General features: G+C 38.6%; 1 protein-coding gene across 1 annotated transcript; it reads left to right on the top strand.

Annotated features, from left to right (window-relative positions):
- On the top strand, nucleotides 3,277-5,244 carry LOC107625324 (cytochrome P450 77A3-like). The gene has a single exon (XM_016327941.2). The coding sequence runs from the start codon at nucleotides 3,570-3,572 to the stop codon at nucleotides 5,076-5,078; it is 1,509 nt and encodes a 502-aa protein (XP_016183427.1). The 5' UTR covers nucleotides 3,277-3,569; the 3' UTR covers nucleotides 5,079-5,244.

The following is a 21,124-nucleotide window of genomic DNA, read 5'->3' as shown; positions in this document are numbered from 1 at the left end:
AAAATGCTATTTAAAATATTTTTATTTAAAATAAATAAAAATATTATTTGTATACTAAAATTAATTATTAAAATTAATTACCGATGTATTTGTATATAAATATATATTATTTAATTTATTTTTAATATTTATTTATATTTTAATATATATATTTTAGGGTAAATCACACCTTTAAACCAAACAGAGCTCAAAATTACACCATTCTGCCAAAAGAAAAATTGTTACAAGGATCTACCAGAGGCATAATTTTATATAAGGAAAAGTCTAGGGGGCCAGCAACTTTGTTAAATTTTGGCCAGCATGTAACCAGCAAAAAAAAGTGAGTCATTAGATGAAATCTCACACCATTAAAACCATCATTGATGGCTATTTGATGGCTACAAATCACAAAAGTTGCTAGCCCCCTAGCATTCCTCTTTATATAATTCGAATCAGCCTCATTCGAATTATCCATCCTAACACTAATTCGAATCAGACCAATTCGAATTATTAGAAACATACAATTCAGATTTATGCAATTCGAATCAGCCTCATTCGATTTATGCATGCATGTAAAGTCCTCATAATTCGAAACAAGTTGTTTCGATTTACTTCTTGGTTTTGTTTCTATATAATTCGAATGGAGCTGATTCGAATTATTATGCATTGAGCTATTAGTCTATTACAAATTTTTATAGTACCCTAAACATTTTTTAAAATTATTTTGCATGGAATAAAATATTTTTTTTGGTATAATTTAAATAAATTTATTAAAAAATATTATTAAAAAAATATTTACTCAAATTTTAAATATAATACTCTTCTACATAATTAATAATTTAAAAATAAAAAAATTATTTTATTTCATGCGAAGCAATTAAAAAAAGACTAAATTTAAAGATAGATATTCATGCATGTAGTCAAATTTTAAATAAAATATTCGAGTTAATACTCAATTTGGTCCTTGAACTTACATGCGAGTCTCAATTTAGTCCCTGAAGTTTCAATTGCCTCTATTTAGTCTCCAAAATTTATAAATGTGCCTCATATTGGTCCTTGAGACGATTTTTAGTATAAAAACGTTAATGAAGTACTGTTATAGACTAGTTAAAACTTGTAAAATGATGCAATTTTGGTTTTGGCATTTAAATAGCTCAAAACGGCATCGTATTACTTATTTTGTTAGGTAAAATTTTAATAAACACTATTTATGATGTTGTTTTTGGGTTATTTGATTGCAAAAACTAAAACGACATTATTTTACAAAGTTTAGTGTGGCATCCGGCTGTTCACGACAGTGTTCCATTAACGTTTGTACGTTGAAAATTTATTTAAATTATACCACAAAAAATATTTTATTTCATGTAAAATAATTTTTAAAAATGACTTAAAAAATGTTTGAGGTATTATAAAAATTTGTAATAGACTAATAGTTCGATGCATAGTAATTCAAATCAGCCACATTCGAATTATATTGAAACAAAACTAAGAAGTAAATCGAAACAGCTTGTTTCGAATTATGAGGACTTTACATGCATGCATAAATCGAATGAGGCTGATTCGAATTGCATAAATCTGATTTGTATGTCTTTATTAATTCGAATTGGTCTAATTCGAATTAGTGTTAGGATGGATAATTCGAATGAGACTGATTCGAATTATATAAAATTGTGTCTCTGGTAGATCCTTGTAACTATTTTTCTTTTGGCAGAATAGTGTAATTTTGAGTTCTGTTTGGTTTATAGGTGTGATTTATCCTATATTTTATATTAATAATTAATTTTAATGATTAATTTTAATGTATACTTAATATAATTAATATGGTTGCTTGTGGACTTGTGGTACTGCCAGGAGAAAATTAATTTCGTGATTTGCTGGGATTATTATGTGCAATTTGTTATTTAATTATCACTACCGATCACTTGATCCTCCAATTATGAATAAATACAAAATTTTTAATCTCTAGTTATTTTGCACTTCGGACCATGGATAATTACTAAATATTACATATGTATTAAAAGTTAAAATAATTAATTTGAGATGAAAACTCAAAGAAAATTTGTATTAATACAAAGTTAATAATTAAAAATTATATATAATAATTTAGTTAAATATTTTACTTTATTTAAAAATTTTTAATTATTAACTTGTTATAAAACCAACTACTCTACGGGTGAGCAAATGACTGTATTCACACTAAAGTGATGACTGAATAGGTGACAAATATTGAAGTAATATTTAAAGTGGTTTTTGAATTTAAAATGTCCTAAATTCGTCTTTAAATTTAAATAATGGTTATTTTTGAAATATTTTTTGATGACGAAAGGATGATGAGATTGAACGGATACCACGCAAAAAGTCGGGTGAATTGGTAAAAATATTATTATTTTATTTTTTGCATCCAAATAAAACGTAAATGACATCGTTTAGGATATTTTGAGGGATTTTAATATGTTGGAGTTAAAATTTTTTCAAAATATCCTAAACGACGTCGTTTATATTTTATTTGGGTGCTAAAAAAGAAATGATGATATTTTACCAATGCAGCGTTGCTTTCAGCGTGACATTTGTCTAAAGGATCGCTTGAGTAGATTCGACATCATTGCTCAGAATGGTAATGTTAGTGTGATGTGTAAAAAAGAAGTTGAATCTATGCAACATTTGTTTGTTACGTGTGAGTTTGCTTGGCAGGTATGGTGCGCTTGGATTGCTCATGTGGGTCGAGTTTGGTGCATATCAAGGTTAATAAGAGAACACTTTGAGAGTTGGAGGACGATGCCTATGAAAAAAGATGAGTGTAAAACATGGTTAGTTGGTTTCTTCTCAATTATATGAAATATTTGATTGTGTAGAAATGAATTCATCTTTTAGAATAAGAAAACGGTCGTGGTGGAATGCATTGCTAGATCGGTCTATAGTTATAAAAAATGATCTAAAAGTATCTCATGTTGTTAATGGTTATGTGAGAGATGATATAGGAGCTTCGTATCTTTTGTGTCATATGCTCCACCAAGTATGTTGAGTTTGTTTTGACTTTCGAAAAAAAAAATTGTCACCAAACAATTTCTCAAAGACGATTGTTATTAAGTTTAAAGATAAATTTGAAAGAATTTTAAATTTAAAGACAATATTAATACTCGACTGCAAATTTAGATACTACTTTAAGTATTAAACGGTCAACCCGGCCCTCCCATCATCCGTGCTTGCCCACGGGTTTGTGTGTCCGAAGCTTTTTTACTTTTGGGTTTGCAGATGGATTTAAATTCTGCCACACAACACATCATTTCACAACAGAGTGGTTGAGTCGATTAATTACCGGTCAGTGTCACAAGTCCGTCTGATGCCGCCCTTTGCCTAACTCCTCAACACAATATCCTACCATGCAGTTAGCATTAATTAACACTCAGTATCATATACAGCTGCACAACTACCCATTTCCATTCTGCTGCCGAAACTTCATAGTGCCTTAATTGAACCCACCGGCACCCTCCCCATGCATCCATCTCGCCTTCTCTTTTAATACCATTCCGATCATATGTCTCCTCCACGCAAACCACAATCATTTCCATCCCATCTGATCTCCAACAAAAATGATAATCTTCTCTCCAATTTTAATCCTCATGATTACAGTCCTACTTGTCTTCCTACTTTCCCAAACCAAATCCAAGAAGCTCAACCTTCCTCCAGGCCCCCCTGGTTGGCCTATTGTTGGTAACCTCCTCCAAGTCGCACGTTCCGGAAAGCCTTATTTCGTCTTTGTGAACGATGTGAGGCAAAAATATGGCCCAATTTTCACCCTCAAGATGGGGACAAGAACCATGATTTTCCTCAGCGACCCCAAACTAATCCACGAGGCGTTGATCGAGAACGGCGCACTCTACGCTAGCAGGCCCCCCGAGACTCCAACAAGAAACGTCTTCAGCGTCAACAAGTTCACAGTTAACGCCGCCACGTACGGTCCCATCTGGCGGTCTCTGAGGAAGAACATGGTTCAAAACATGCTGAGCTCCACCAGGCTGAAGGAGTTTCGTTCTGTGAGAGAGAAGGCGATGAACAAACTCATCGACAGGCTCAGAGCCGAAGCAGAGGCTAACAACGGAGTTGTTTGGGTGCTAAAGGATGCAAGATTCGCCGTCTTCTGCATACTCCTGACCATGTGTTTCGGCCTCGAAATGGACGAAGAAACCGTTGAGAAAATGGATGAGATGATGAAACTGGTCCTCATCACGGTGGACGCGAAAATCTACGACTACCTCCCCATCCTGAAGCCTTTTTACTCGAAGCAGAGGAAGAGAGCCATGGAAGTTCGTAAGGAGCAGATTGAGTTTATGGTTCCTTTCATTGATAAGAGAAAGAGGGCAATCCAAAACCCAGGCTCGGAACTCTCCGCCACTCCATTTTCATACCTGGACACGCTGTTTGATCTAAAAATCGAAGGGCGAAAATCAGCGCCATCAGACGATGAAGTGGTTACCCTCTGCTCTGAGTTTCTTAACGGCGGCACTGACACAACGGCCACGGCAGTTGAGTGGGGAATTGCTGAACTGATTGAGAACCCACACGTACAAAAGAAGCTGTTTGAGGAGATCAAAGAAACGGTTGGGGAGAGGAAAGTGAACGAAAAGGACGTGGAGAAGATGCCGTACTTGCAAGCAGTGGTGAAGGAGCTCTTAAGGAAGCATCCTCCAACGTACTTCACACTCACTCATGCAGTTACCGAACCGACAACTATATCAGGGTTTGACATACCAACTGATGTAAACGTGGAGATCTTCCTTGCGCCCTTTGGAAATGACCCCAAATTATGGACTAAACCGGAGAAGTTCGAACCGGAGAGGTTCATGGATGGAGGAATGGACAAGGACGTTGACATTACTGGAGTGACCGGGACCATGAAGATGATGCCTTTTGGGGTTGGGAGAAGGATATGCCCTGGTTTGGGTATGGCCACAGTTCATGTTCACCTGATGCTGGCCAGGATGGTGCAAGAGTTTGAGTGGAGTGCATATCCCGAAGGGAAGCCGTTGGACTTCAGTGGCAAGTTGGTGTTCACTGTGGTCATGAAGGAATCTCTCAGAGCAACCATTAAGCTAAGATAATGATCATCAGCAAAATGAGATGTGCAGTAGTAGTAGCAGTATAATGTAAGATTATGGTTACTGTATACTGATAATTTTGTCAAACATGAATTTGACTATACTGTACTTTTTGCTTTTTCTATCTTTGTTAGCACAGCATAATAATGGAAATGATTTTCCTTTTGTATTTAAAGTTTTATGTGGTTATGTGATTTTAGAATTGTTTTTGAGTAAAATTAATTCAATCAAAACTGATTTTGATCAGAATTTGAATTGAAATAAAATAATATGGTGCTTAATTTAGTAGTTCAATTTTAAAAATCAATTTTCTTTGTTCAATCTTCGTTATTAAAATTAGGGTAAATATCTTTTATTAAAATTAGCATTTATTAAAATTAGACATAACCCACCTTAATCATTTTTAAATTTTAGTCAGGTGTTCACTCATTAAAAAAAAATGGACAAATCAACCTATATTATTGGTTGTCAAAAAATTATTCGTCTGACGTGTCAGGTTGAGTCTGATGTATCAATTGACAGTGTGAAGTGTTAACTCCAAATGGTTGCAATGAATGAAAACCCCCTCCGTACCTCTTCTTCTTCTTTCTCATTCTCCCCCTTATCTTTTTCCTCTTTTTCAAACTCGTTATCATTACTATCTACGTCCACAGTCATAAAATTCTTCTTGCATTAACCTTGACAATATCAATAAAGCTAGTAATCCATACATCATTAAAAATTTAGAATACACTTCATATATACAAAAAGACAAAGTTTGAGAGTAACTGAAGGCTTCGACGACGAGCTTGAATGCCCTACCAGATGCCACGTTGGGGCTCTTGTTGGGGTGGAGTAGGAGTGTCAGTTGCTGGTAGCGGTTGTAGAAGATGAGGCAGGCTCAACAATCAGGACGGTATACCAGTCAGAAAAAGGAGAGTTGTTAGTAGCAGTAGCGCGAAGGACGATGAGGGCAGCGAAGATCTTGGTGATGGCAGAAAGATTTGGGATGAGGTGATGGACGCGCTTGGCGTAGTTGAAGGTGGCGTTGAGGTCTTTAGAGGAAGTGTAGTTGGACTCCGCTAGGGACTAGAGGCAAATAGAGGTTGCTGAGCTCTGGTTTAATGAGCTTGAAAGAGAAATAGGGGCGAACTATTGAGGGAGGTTGGGTGAAGGTGAGAAGGAAAAGAAGAGGAAGAAGAAGGAACTACGGTGGTGGTGGTAGCTGTCGGTGGCGAAATAGAGGGAGAAGATGGTGGTTTTGAAGATGGTGCGATGGAGGAAGAAAAAGAGAAAAAAAGGGAGGAAGGGGAAAGGAAGAGGAGGAAGAAAAAAGAGGTTGGTTCGGCAATGGTAGTGAAGGTGAAGCTTGATGATGATGGTGATGGAGATGATGGTGACTGGATGAAGAGAAAGGAGAAGAAGATGAGGAAGAAAAAGGGGTTTAGTCCCTTCAATTATTTGGAGTTGGCACCTAACATTGTTGATTGACACATTATACTTAACCTGACAAATTAGACAGGCAACCATTTATCAACCGATAACAGAGGTCGATCTGTCTATTTTCCTTGATAGGTGGGGGCCAAACTGAGATTTAAGGATGATTAAGATGTGCTATGTCTCACGGAAAAAAAGTAAGGGACCGAAAAGCGTATTTAGGAGTTAATACTCAAAATAGCCCCTGAAATTTGACCCCAACTCAATTTAGCCCTCGAATTTCTAATTGATCCAAATTGTACCTTGAAATTTTAACGCGTGCCTTAAGTTAACCCTTCTGTCCATTTTCGTCACTAGAAAGTTGACCTGGCACATTTAGTTGATAACTGGCACTTTAATGGTTATATGGCGTGGCCAAATTCTTGTTGGCATTGTAACAATTCATATTTTTAAAACTTCTATTATAAATTATTTATGATTTATTTTATTAACCTGAACTTATTATCTTTAGAGGACTAAATTAAGATTATTATATAATTTTGTTATAATAAAATATTTTACATAACTAAAATTATAATTTTAGTAATTTATTATTAATGAATATTTTATAATTTAATTTGGATAATTAATATTTTAAGTTTAAAATTTGTCGGTATGAGTAAATATCGGTATTTTTTGATGGACTTAACTTTGCTAATACTTCATCATATATATTTTATTCTTACAATCATTATGTTACTAATGTCATTTATATTAGTAACTCATACATATATATCTTTTATTGTTACAATCCTTATGTTAATATATCTATCTTTCGTAATTATCTGTTTACAATATTTATAACTTGAATTGCTGACTCAGCGACCTAAAATCTTGACACATGTCCCCTTTAATGACACCCAACCCCTTATTTCACCACATCACCATCATTAATCTCATTTTCTTCTTCTTCTTCACAAAAAAAGAAAGAGAGAGAGAGTTGTGAGAGAAACCATGGAACCTTCGACCATCCGAATTTGATTTCTTGAGCTCCATAACTCCGATGAAAAATCTAAACCGATTAAAGTGTTTGTCTCTCCATCTTTTTCACAACGGTGCCACTTTTCACGGAGAAAAATCAACGGTGGTAGTAGTTGATTTTTAACATTTTCTTCTTCAATTTCTTGATCAGAAACCTACTCTGGTGCTTTGATTTTGGTGATTTTCGTATGAAAGTAGGTGGTGCGCGAAATTGAACTATGCAAATTCCGCACAGATGAACCAGCAAGTGCACTGAGTCGTCCAAGTAATACCTCAATTGAGTGAGGGTCGAATCCCACAAGGATTGTCGGATTGACTAAGCAATGGCTATCTTGCAAATCTTAATCAGGCAGATAGAAAAGATAGTGGTTGTGAAAAACGCATAAAAAGAGAATAAGGAAAGAATTACTGAATTACTGTGAAAACAGTGAAAATAATTCGGTTGAGGCTTCGAAGATGCTTCTTCTTTCTAAATCAACTTTTCTTACTGTCTACTTCAACAATGAATGAATCATTCAATGGTAAACTGTAAATGATTAACGTCGGGGCTAGTGGTCATTAATCTCCTCTGCTTCAGATCACATGCCGGTGCTAATGGTCATCCAATCTGAACGAGGATGAAGCTCTAGCAATTCAATCCTTGGTGATCCTACTCAAAATGCCACAGACAAGGTCGGATCTTCCGGATCGGAGAATGAAGCTTCATGATTCTAGTCTATACTACAAAGGCCCTAATCGCCCCGTACCTCGGCTAAACAGATGTTTCCTTGTCCCCAACGAAGTCGTGGATTAGCCGTCTAAGAGATGTATAATCAAGCTTGTGATTCAATGCTATCCCGCTAGGGACTCGCAAGAACCCATGTAGAAAATGGGTCATACTCTCGTTCTACCCGGTTTCATTAGTTTGAAGAACGAAGATACATCTTAGAATAGAATCAAACATAGATTGAAATAGAAACAGTAATATTATTAATCCATGAGAATCACCAAAGCTCCTAACCTTAACTTAGGAGGTTTAGTTGCTCATAGCTTACAGAAAATAAAATATGAAACATGTAGAGAGGCAAGAGTTCCTAACAAGGGTGAACTCTTGTCTATATACTAATGTAATAACTAAAGATTATAGAAATAAGATAGATTAGACTCCTAGTGCGAAAATCCACTTCTTGGGCCCACTTGGTGAGTGTTTGGGCTGAGCACGGCGGAATCCACGTGTTGGGACTCCTCTTGGGGCGTTGGACACCAGCCTTGCTCCCTTTTGGGCATCCAAACGCTAAGCTTGCTCCCTTTGGGGCGTTGAACACCAGAAAGGGGGTGGTTTGGGCGTTCAACGCCAGTTTTGGGCCTTCATTTCGAAAGACAAGTATAGACTATTATATATTTCTGGAAAGCCCTAGAAGTTAGCTTTCTATTGTCATTGAGAGCGCATCATTTGGACCTCTGTAGCTCCAGAAATTTCTGTTTGAATGTACGGAGGTCAGAATCTGACAGCATCTGCAGTCCTTTCTCAACCTCTGAATCAGACTTTTCCAAAACTTGCCAGAATCACCCAAAAATCACCTAAAGACATAGGAAAAATACAAAAACTCAAAATAGCATCCAAAAGTGATTTTTTCACTAAAACCTACTAAAACTTGATAAAACTTAACAAAATAAAACCAAAAACACTAAGAAAATAGTACTAAAAAGTGTATAAAATATCCGCTCATCAGAACACCAAACTTAAACTGTTGTTTGTTCCCAAGCAACAAAAAAAAAGTAGGATAAAAAAGAAGGGAAGGAGACAATAAATCTCAGAGTTTTCAATGTAGCTCAGTTCCAATTAATGAGCGGGGCTAGTAGTCATTTACTTCTGAATAGTTTTGGTATCTCACTTTCCTTTGAAGCTCAAAAGTATTGACATCTTTAGGAACTCAGTATCCGGATGATATTATTGATTTTCTTAGTTCAGATTTTCTTGATTCTTGAATGCAACTTCTTTTTTAGCCTAGCCGTGACCCTAAGTGTTTTGTTTTTCAGTATTACCACCGGAAACATAAACTCCACAGGCACTTAACTGGGTGAACCCAATTGGATTGTGATTCAGTTTTGCTGGAATCCCCAGACAGTGATACCCAGAGTTCTTAGGCACACTCTTTTGCTTTTGAGATCACGACTTTAACTGCTTAGTCTCAAGCTTTTCACTTGACACCTTCACACCACAAGCATTTAGTTAGGGGAAGCAGCTCATTTGAACTTTTTTGGGCCAAGATTTGGTTTCTGTAGACCCTCCTAACCATTGATGCTCAAAGACTTGGATCCTTACTCTTGCCTTTTGGTTTTAAGAGATTTTAGCTTTTTCTTTTATTTTATTTTTTTGCTTTTTCTTTTTCTTTCTTTTTTTCCTTTTGCTGCTTTTTCTTGCTTCAAGAATCAATTTTTTTTGGATTTTTCAGATTACCAATAATACTTATTCTTTTTCATTATTCTTTCAAGAGTTAATACACTTAACTTCAACATCAAATATGCACTATTAATTTATGCATTCAGAAAGTAAAAGCAAGGGCCACCACATCAAAATAGTTGGACTACTCTTATTATATAACTCGAGCTTATGTATCTCACTATTCTTTTTCAAATAAAATTTTCTTTTAAGCATGGTGAGAGATACATAACATATTTTATAGCTTAAGACAAAACAAGTAAAGAACAAGATACTAAAGATGATCATGCAACTAGAAATAGGAAACAGACAATAAGATAAAATACAATGGAAAACAGAAATTAACATAAGCGAGGGAGTAATGGAACGTGACCACCTTAGTGTCGGCGGCTACTGCTTATGAAGATGATCCACCTTCCTTTAGCATAATCCCAGAGCTTGCTCTGTAACACCAAACTTAAAAATTTTGCTTGTCCCCAAGTAAAGAAAATATGGTACCTTGTTAGTCATATGGGAGGGAAGAATGGGTGAAAAAGGGTTGGTGGGACTTGTGTGGGACCCACTGGCTGAGAAGGCTGAAAAGCTCGAGCTGTCTGCCCCTCAATGGGCGTTGGACGCCCAGAGTACCCCTACTCTGGCGTTCAACGCCAGGATTGTACTCCTCCATGGGCATTGAACACCCATTTCCATCGCATTCTGGCGTTCAACGTTAGCAAGCTCTCCTTCATGGGCGTTGAACGCCCAACTTTCTCCTTGTCTGGCGTTCAAGGCTAGTAAGGGATTCTCTCCAGGGTGTTCTGTTTTCATCTCTAAATGTATCTGTCTCTATTCTAAGTATCTACTCATGGTTGGGTTGCCTCCCAAAAGCGCTTCTTTAATGTCATTAGCTTGACACTTGATTGTTGACTTTCTTCCTCTTCTTCCAGTTGGTTAACAGAAATGACTCCATCCGAGGGGAAAGAGGAGAGGATTAGTGCTCTTGGATTTGAATTCCTCCTAACAAAAGCTTTCTTTTATTGTTATCAGCTTGATTCTCCTTGCTTGTTAGGGTAGGAGTTGTATTGTTTCTCCATCCCCTATGCAAATTCCTCTTGGGACCTTCCTCCTTGGTGGATGGTGAATACTCAACACCAAACTTAGGTTTGATGTTTGGGGAGACTGTATGAGTTTTCACCAAGGGAGGAGGCTTTAGTATTGTACTCTGCATGGAAGTACCTCCTTTGTCAGGGGGTAGTGGAAGTTTAAGGACCTTGATAATCACGTAATCCTTCTGTAACCTCATCACCAATTCGCCTCTCTCAGCATCAGAGAGGTTTCTTCTAGTAGATAGAGACTGACGTGGCGGAAATTGGCGAGTTAATAAATTATTATAAGAGATACGTTGCAAGTACAGTTCTTAACTAACCGAAAATCCGCTTATCAATTTAGAAGGGTTGTCACAAAATTAAAATTAAAATATCGTGAGTATGAATCCCAGGTCATCTCCCAACGAGTTACAGAAAGATGTGCTATTTTATTAATCAGATATTTTCTAAAAATGGTTTGAGTTGATAAACAGGAAATTAAATCAGAGAATTTATGTAATTTAAATAAAAACCTTGACTAGGAGTAGATTAGTTGGAAGCCCTATCCTTGATGGAGTTCTTCTCAAGATAAAAGTGATAATTGAAGGTTGCCTGCTCAGTTATCCTATACCAAGTAAAGGATAGTTAAGCAAGTTGGAAGTCAATTTCTATTCACAAGTTCTAATCCTCTCCCTTGGGAAGGACTAGTGTCAGTGATTAGAGGGCGACCCAACATGAAACCCAACTATAATTTTACTCTTGAGCATCCAACTCAAGGTCTTCCTGTCAATCAACTCCCAATCAAGTTATGGAACTACTCGCTCATTATGTTTGTAAAACCCATGAAATAAGAAAGGAAAATATTGAAAGACATGATAAATAATAATCAAAAGGATCAATTAAAAGTAAAAATAGTTCTTGTATTAATAAATTCTAAAAATAATCCAATAATAATTCTGAGTAAATAAAGGACATGGAAGAGTAAGTGACAAGTAAGGAAACAAACTAGAATAACGAAGTCTTGATGGAAGTAATAACTCTTCTCACTATCCTAATCCAAGAAGCAATAAAATCAAAATCCTAAGAACTATGAATGTGTAGAGAGAAAACCTAGAGGAGGAGTAAAATCAGATCTAAAAAAACTAAAATTATGCGGAATGAATGTTGTTCTCTGGTCTCTGCATGTTCTCTGGCTCTAATATGCTTTTCTGAGCCGAAAACTGGGTCAAAACAGAGCCCAAAATCGCCCCCAGCGAATTCTGCAGATTCTGCAGATCGCGCACGTCACGCGATCGCGTCATTCAGGCGTTCGCGTCATCCAGCATTTTGCCTTGCCACGCGTGCGCGTCGTCCACGCCTTCGCGTCACTTGTGCAGTTTCCAATCCGCGCGGTCGCGTGAGCCATGCGTCCGCGTCAATGCAATTTCCTCTATGTCGCGCGATCGCATGGTCCATGCGTTCACATCACTTCTCGCTGGTCATCTCCGTGGTTTATCAACCTCCCCACACTTAGTCATTAGCATGTCCTCATGCTTAGTTGAAGGAGATAAAATAAATGAGTAGGAACATGTAGAACTCATGTAATACAATGCAAGCTATATATGTGAATGCAACTATATGATTCTTGTCCACTTGGTCAAAAGTAAATAATCTCTTCAAGACAATCACAAATCAAATCCCACTAATTCAATTCTCATACAGTAAGAACAGATAAAAATGCAAGAAGGTAGCTCATGAAAGCAGGAAACATAGAATTTAAGCATTGAACCCTCACTGATGATGTATGTATGCTCTAATCTCTCTAGTGTATGGGGTAATCACTCTATCATTCTCTAATCATGCTTTCTAATTTTTGTTCTTCTCCTAACCAATCAACAACAATTAATATACCAATGCAAACATCATGAGGTCTTTTCAAGGTTATAATGGGGCCAAGGTATGGGTAACGGTACATATATGGCTAAGTAAGCTTATAAATTGAATCTTTAATTAACCCAAGCTTTCACCTAACACATATATATATTCTTTATAGCTTAAATTTCACACTTAGCTACCCAAAATTTTCTTTTCACATTCCTTACTCGTGTATCAACTTTTATTTTAATTTTATCATGCATGCATTGATCTTTGAATTCTTAACTTAGTATTGGGGTAATTTTGTCCCCTTATTTATTTATTGAATTATTTTTGGATTTTTTTTAAAACATAAGAATAAACATAGCTTATCAATGCACATAGATTTTTAATTTTTATAGTTTTACATGAGTAGGCACCCAAATTAACATTTTATTATCATGACACATTCCCTTATTATCTTTTGTTCCCACAATTTTCCCATACTTAATTAACACACAATTCTACCTCAAACTAACCAAAGATTCAATTGGGATATAAAATTGTTTTTCTGCTTAAGTCTAGTGATGTGGTAAAGTAAAGAACAAATGGGATTTAAAAGCTCAAAGTGGCTAACAAAGGTAACTTAAGGGGTAGGCTTAATTTGGATAAGTGAGCTAAACAAATAATGGCATCAATCATATGCAAGCATATAGATATATTAAACATTGGACATATAGGATGAAATAAAGTATAGATTACAATCATAGAGAAGTAAACACACAAGAATAAAATAATTATGGTTAAATAATGTAACCATGTATAAAGGCTCAAATCTCACAGGTTGTGTGTTCTTTAGCTCAAAAACCATGTTCCAAATACAACTTCAAGCAGATTTAATATAAAAGTTTGGGTTAAAATTAGTGAAATTTTGTTCTAAAAATAGGGTCTTAGAAGAAACTTATTGTCTTTTCAATCAAGTAGAACATGCATGCAACTAATCTATTACTATGCAATTTATCCTATTCTACAAAAGAAAAACTAACTAAATATCCTATTTTATTGGTGTTAGGAAGAGAATTTACCTCCGGAAGTCAGGTACTGACCGACCTCCCCACACTTAAGGCTTTGCACCGTCCTCGGTGCCATCTGTCAGGAACAAGGGTGGGCTGGTACCAGTATCTCCACAGTCAGGACTGTCATGGCTTCCTGTGCTGGTAAAGGAAGTGGAGTCCGGGGTGTCTGAGTCTCGGTATTTTCCCTTAAGTAGCTCCTTGAGGTATGTGAATCGACGCTTGTTACGGCGCTCTCTTAGCTTTGCTTTGTGTTCCTGCCGATCCAACCTTTCAAGTATCTGATGGAGCAGTTGATTGGTTGTATGTGCTTGTGGTGTAGAAGGAGGAATGTCTTCAGCCGGTTTAGTAGGCTGGCTTGTAGTGGCTGCTGGAGGTCTGATATATTTCCCGTTAGGGACATACTGATCATCCCGTGGAAGCATGGCTTTGGTGTCCCCAGCTCTGTAGGAGACTCCGGCTGCCGAGACGAGATCTGAGACCAAGGCGGGAAAAGGTAAGTTGCCCATGATTTGTACGTGTCCCATAGCATTCCGGATGTGTCTTGGTAGATTCAGAGGTTGATCTGTAAGGAAGCACCATAGTAGAACGGCCATGTCCGCAGTGAAGGAGGACTCGTGAGTGCTCGGAAAGACGTAATGGGACATAATCTGTACCCATACGCGAGCCTCCAAGGTAAGTGCGGAAGCCAATATTCCCTTAGGACGGGAACGATGGTATCCGTAGATCCATCTGCTGCCAGGTAGGGCGATAACTCTGAGAACAGCGTCCCCGTCAAATTAGTACATCTGGCGCTTGAGTGTGGCTTCCTGAAATGTGTCCAGTCCTTTTGGAGTAGGTGGAAGATCTAAAGCTCGTTGAATGGCCTCTTCTGTAATGGGGACTTGCTTCTGACGGACATAGACAGACTGCAGGGTTGGCAGGTGGAAATTGGAGTAGAACTCGACTACCCAAGAAAGATTAACCTGCCGTGGCTGTCTCCGTAGGAAACCCCATTGTCTTCGTTCAATTTGCAGCTCAACAAACTCAGCAATACAGGTCGGAAGGATAAGAAGGTATTCGTTGTTGTAACTCCTTTCTGCCAGGATGGGGAACATCTGCTCACAGAAGCGATTAGGAAATCGCGCAGTGTCCTTTGCTGGGAAGGCTTTCTCCTTTTCATCAACCTTTATAATCCTCTTGATTCTTTTTGTTGAGGGCTTAACTGCAGTTGAAGATGGCTCTGCCACTAATGCTCTCTTTGTTCCTCTTCTTGCTGGTAGTTTGGGAGTAGCTTTCTCCTTGCCTTTCTTGGTGGCCATTCTAAAAGGGAGAAAAGAGAAAGTATGTCAAAATGTCATGGGATAGAGCAAGGAAGAGGGTGGGTAAGGTGGTAATCAATGCACATTAAAAGATGAATGAAGTTAACACATGGTCATAACTACATGTGAAAAATCATAAATGGGAATATAGAAGGTGCATATGATGACAATTAAATGCAAGGTGTTTATTGGCATGTAGGCAAAGGCATGAGTAGCATAGAACAAGTATTCAATGTCTAAGTTAGATTACCAAATCTTTCATACTAACAATCTGTTTGTAATGACAATTATACTTAATTAATATGATATGAAAAAGGGTTTTGTGAAAAGCAAGCAATTAAGAGTGGTAGGATAAAAGATATCGCAAACAGTGCATAATGCCATACGGGCGTTTTCACAAACACATAGCATGCATGGTAAATAAGCTTATGAAAATAATAAATTGAACATGCAAGCAACCCTTGAAAAATTAATATATAATTGCCAAATAATTTTGTAACAATCCACAAGCAAATAATAAGAAACAATGACCAATTAAATTTCTAATACCAATTAAAAGAAAAATAAAGAAAAAGAAAACAAGAATAATGCAAGGAAAAAGAAAAGAAAAGATAACATAAAAATAAGAATAGAAAAGTAAGGAGGGAAGAAGAAAAGAAAAACCTTGTTAATGGTGGTGAGAGAGGGAAAAAGTAGAGAGTGAGAAAGAAGGAAGAAGGAAGAAGGGAGAAATAAGGAGGGAAAAGAAAAAGTAGGAATTGGGGAAGAGAAAGATAAGATATTTTGGCAAATTAGGTTAAGCTGTGCGGCGCAAGCGACGCGCACGCGTGGGATACGCGTTCGCGCGGATGGCGCTTAGATGGGTCGACGTGGTCGCGTCGGTCACGCGGACGCGTGACTCGTTTTGTGCTACTGGCGCGAGGGCAGCCTCGCGCTCGCACAACTCTCTGTTAAAATTGCATTATTGCCAAATTCCAGGGTGACGCGGTCGCGTGGTCGATGCGATCGCATGGGTGGCCAATATTGGGAGATGACGTGGACGCGTGGGGCACGCGTTCGCGTGGTAGGGATTGTGCGTCCAGCACCACTCTAGCACATCTTTCTGCCATACACCCTATTTTACGTCGATTTTCAGGTCACGTGTCCGCGTGAGTGATGCGGACGCGTGGAAGGCAATTCTCCCACATGACGCAGATGCGTGGGGCAATTTGTGCCAAAAGCACGCCTCCAGCCACACTCTCGCGTGACTTTCTGTTCGATTTCTTATTCTTTCTGAGCCACCTGCGACGCGGACGCGTCGGCGACGCTGTCGTGTCGCGTGCTCGCCCTTTTTTTTTAAAAGTAAAAATATGCAAATGCAGATGCAAACTAAATGTGCTGATAAAGAGAAGAGTTATTGAAAAAATAAAACTAAGAATAAAGAAAGGAACGATCATACCATGGTGGATTGTCTCCCACCCAGTACTTTGCTTTAACGTCCTTAAGTTGGACGCTCCACTAGCTCAGTCTTCTGCTGTGGGTGGATCCTCCAAGAGGAAGATCTCTAGCTCTCTGGGTTTCACCTTCGCCCCATGATATAGCTTCAGGCGATGTCCATTAACTATGATGAATTCAGAGCTTGAAGGTTGACTCGGGTGGAAAACTCCGTATGGATCAACCTTCTCCACTCTATATGGACCTTCCCATCTTGATCTCAACTTGCCTGGCATGAGTCTCAGTCTAGAGTTGTAAAGGAGGACAAAATCCCCAGGTTGGAACTCTCTCCTCTTGATGTGCTTATCGTGCACAGCCTTCATCTTTTCCTTGTACAGTCTTGAGTTCTCATAAGCTTCTAGGCGTAGGCTCTCTAATTCCTGCAGTTGCAACTTTCTCTCAGTTTCGGCCTTCTCAAATTTTATATTGCACTCCTTCACTGCCCAAAAGGCTTTGTGCTCTACCTCTACTGGGAGGTGACAGGCCTTTCCATAAACTAAGCGGAAGGGGCTCATCCCAATGGGTGTCTTGTATGCAGTTTTATATGCCCAGAGTACATCTTGTAGCTTGGTGCTCCAGTCTCTTCTATTAGGTTTGACTATCTTCTGCAATATACTCTTTATCTCTCTGTTAGACACCTCAGCTTGCCCATTAGTCTGGGGATGGTAGGCTGTTGCCACTTTATGAACTATCCCATGATTCCTCAGTAATCCTGTTAGTCTCCTATTACAGAAATGGGTGCCTTGATCGCTCACGATTGCTCGTGGTGATCCAAAGCGACAAATAATGTGGTTTCTCACAAAGGAAACAACAGTGTTAGCATCATCAGTGTGGGTAGGAATTGCTTCCACCTATTCAGCGGCTAACTAGATAATTAGCTACAGGTGCATACCAAGGGACTACTTCAGATACTGCTTGTAAGTCATCAAACGGGAAATTATCATATATAGGAGTGGCGGTATCCTTAATGTGCTCAAGGCGACTCAAGTGGTCTACCACTAGATTCTGGTTACCACTCATATCCTTAATTTCAAAATCAAATTCTTGTAGTAGCAGTATCCAACGTATAAGCCTTGGTTTGGACTCCTTTTTAGCTAATAAATACTTTAGAGCTGCATGGTCTGAGTACACTACTACTTTAGTACCAAGTAAATAGGCTCGGAATTTATCCAGAGCAAAAACAATAGCAAAAAGTTCTTTTTCAGTAATAGTGTAATTAGACTGAGCTGTGTCTAAAGTCTTAGACGCATAAACAATTACAAAAGGATCCTTACCTTCACGCTGAGCCAGCGCTGCTCCTACTGCATGGTTGGAAGCATCGCACATGATTTCAAATGGCTGGCTCTAGTCAGGTCCTCTCACAATTGGAGCTTGAGTCAGGGCAGTCTTCAGCTTATCAAACGCTTGTTTGCAATCCTCACTGAACTCGAACTCAATATCTTTCTGCAGTAATCTGGATAAGGGTAGTGCTACCTTACTGAAGTCCTTAATGAATCTAAGGTAAAAACCTGCATGGCCAAGGAACGAACGGACTTCCCTCACAGAGGAGGGGTAAGGCAAACTAGAAATAACATTCACCTTTGCTGGATCTATAGAAATGCCAGTATTAGACACAACATATCCTAGTACAATCCCTTGTCTAACCATAAAGTGACATTTTTCAAAATTTAATACAAGGTTTGTACGGACACATCTATCTAATACTCTAGATAAACTATCCAAGCAAAGGCTAAATGAGTCACCATAAATGCTAAAATCATCCATAAAAACCTACATACAGTTCTCAATAAGGTCAGAGAAAAGACTCATCATGCACCTTTGAAAAGTAGCTGGTGCATTGCACAAGCCAAAGGGCATTCTCTTATAAGCATAAGTTCCAAAAAGACATGTAAAAGTAGTCTTTTCCTGATCTTCAGGAGCTATATGAATTTGAAAATAACCAGTATAACCATCTAAAAAGCAATAATGGGATTTACCTGACAGGCGATCAAGCATCTGATCAATGAATGGCAAGGGGTAATGATCATTGTGAGTGGCTTGGTTAAGACGCCTATAGTCAATGCAAACTCTCCATGAATTCTGCACTCTAGTTGTCAGAAGCTCTCCTTGCTCATTTCTTACGGTTGTGATTCCAGACTTCTTGGGCACCACTTGTACTGGACTGACCCATTCGTTATTTGAGATAGGGTAAATAATATCTGCTTCAAGTAGCCTGGTCACTTCTTTCTTGACAACTTCTAAGATGGTGGGATTCAGTCTTCTCTGAAGTTGATGGACAGGATTTTCTCCCTCTTCTAGGAATATTCTGTGCTCACAAACTTGAGGGCTGATGCCTACTATATCTGCTAGGCTCCACCCAATTGCTTTCTTGTGTTTCCTCAGCACATTGAGTAACTGTTCTTCTTGTTGGGGAGTGAGTTCCCTTGCAATAATTACTGGAAATCTCTGCTTGTCCTCAAGGTAAGCATATTTGAGGTGTGGAGGGAGGGGCTTTAATTCTAATTTCTATTCATGGTCAGGCTCTGGATTATCTGGGGCTGGTAATAATGGCAAAGTGTCCTCATTGTCCTCCAAGAGTGTCCCCACACTTGGACCTTGTCTTGTGTACTTCTCTTCTAACTCCTCCTGGTGGACTTCAGCCACGGTTTCATCTATGATGTCACACTGGGAGATAGAAAGGTCATCTGGAGGATGCTTTTATAGCTCCGTTTAAACTGAATTTCACTATTCTGCCATCTATTTCAAAGGAAAAAGTTCCAGAAAATGCGTCCAGCTTGAATTTTGAAGTCTTCAGGAATGGTCTTCTAAGCAGGATTGATGATGGCCTTCCTGAGTCATTAGGGGGCATTTCTAGAATGTAGAAGTCAATGGAAAATGTGAGTCCTTTAATGCTCATTAGCACATCTTCAGCAACTCCAACCACTGTAATAATGCTTTTATCTACTAACACAAAATGAGCTGCCGACCTTTTTAAGGGAGGGAGCCTCAAAGCATCATATATAGACAAAGGCATTATACTAACGCATGCTCCTAAATCACACATGCAGTCAGAAAATATCACACCACCAACAGTACAATTAACCATACATGGACCTGGATCACTACACTTTTCAGGTATACCTCCCATTAAAGCAGATATAGAACTACCTAAAGGAATAGTTTCTAATTCATTAATTTTGTCTTTATGTATGCATAAATCTTTTAGAAATTTTGCGTATTTAGGTACCTGCTGAATAACATAAAAAAGGGGAACAGTTACCTCAACCTTTTTGAATATCACTACCATTTTAGGATCAAGTTCCATCTGTTTCCTGGGCTTCCTTGCAATTTGTGGAAACGGAATAGGAAGGGCGTTTTCTGCAGGGTCTGCCTCCTTAGGTGCTTCTTTCTGTGGTTGAGCCTCTACTTCTTCACCCATGTCTTGTATCGCCTCTTCCTCTTCAGCATCCTCTACTTCTACCACCTCTTCAGCTGAGGCATGTTCTGATGGGATTGGCTCCTCCTGATTCCTCTCTTGCAGTGTGGTTCCAAATCTTAGGGTGATGGCATTGATGCCACCCTTTGGATTGGGTAAGGGTTGAGAAGGAATTCCACTGGAGCTTGCATGTTGAGTATTTGAAGTGTTGGGTGGTACCAGCTGAGAGATGAGAGCTTGTATAGTGGATGCTAGGCCATTAAGTGAACTTTCCATGTTCCTTTGTCCTTGTGCAATGGATTGAAGAGCCTCATCACTCGGAGAGGAATTAGATTGAGTAATCTGTGGAACTTGTTGTTCGTTGTGCTGTGGTCCTTGGGACTGCCTCAGGTGAGGTCCTCTGTAAGGCTGGTTTTGGTTCTGCTGTCTGTTGTTGTTATTATTCCACTTATGATATCCTTGATTATCTCTACCTCCTCTGTTATTGTTGTCCCTCCAATTCTGGTTAGAATTATCTCTCCAACCTTGGTTAGAACTGTCCTGCCATCCATGGTTGTAACTGCCACCTTAATTGTACCCTTGGTTGGGGCGGTCATAGAAGTTATGAGTGGCTGCCACAGTGTTGTCTTCCTGTTGGAGCTGCGGACATTCATCAGTATAATGGCTGTAATCAGCACAGATTCCATACACTCTCTGTGGGACTAACTGTTGGCTTTGCTGTGCTTGTTGTTGACTCAACTGCATCTGCTTCAGTAAGTTGGTCATCTCACATATACTCTGAGTCAGAGCAGTAGTTTCCTTGCTAGAAGATACCTCTGCAACAGCCTTTGACTGGCCTTGTTTCTGCCTGTGATTCCTTGTAGACTCAGCCAAGTCGCTGATCAATTGCCATGCCTCATCAGTGGTCTTGTACTTTTTCATAGACCTATTGTTAGCACTTTCCAATGTGGTCTTATCTTGGGGCCTCATGCCCTGTGTGACGTAGCCAAGCAAAACTATCTTGTTAATCATATGGTGGGGACATACTTCCAA

The sequence above is a fragment of the Arachis ipaensis genome, chromosome B02, assembly GCF_000816755.2.
Source record: "Arachis ipaensis cultivar K30076 chromosome B02, Araip1.1, whole genome shotgun sequence".
Lineage (NCBI taxonomy): Eukaryota > Viridiplantae > Streptophyta > Magnoliopsida > Fabales > Fabaceae > Arachis > Arachis ipaensis.
The sequence above is the reverse complement of the archived record's forward strand: the minus strand, read 5'-3'. Positions and strand labels throughout refer to the sequence as shown.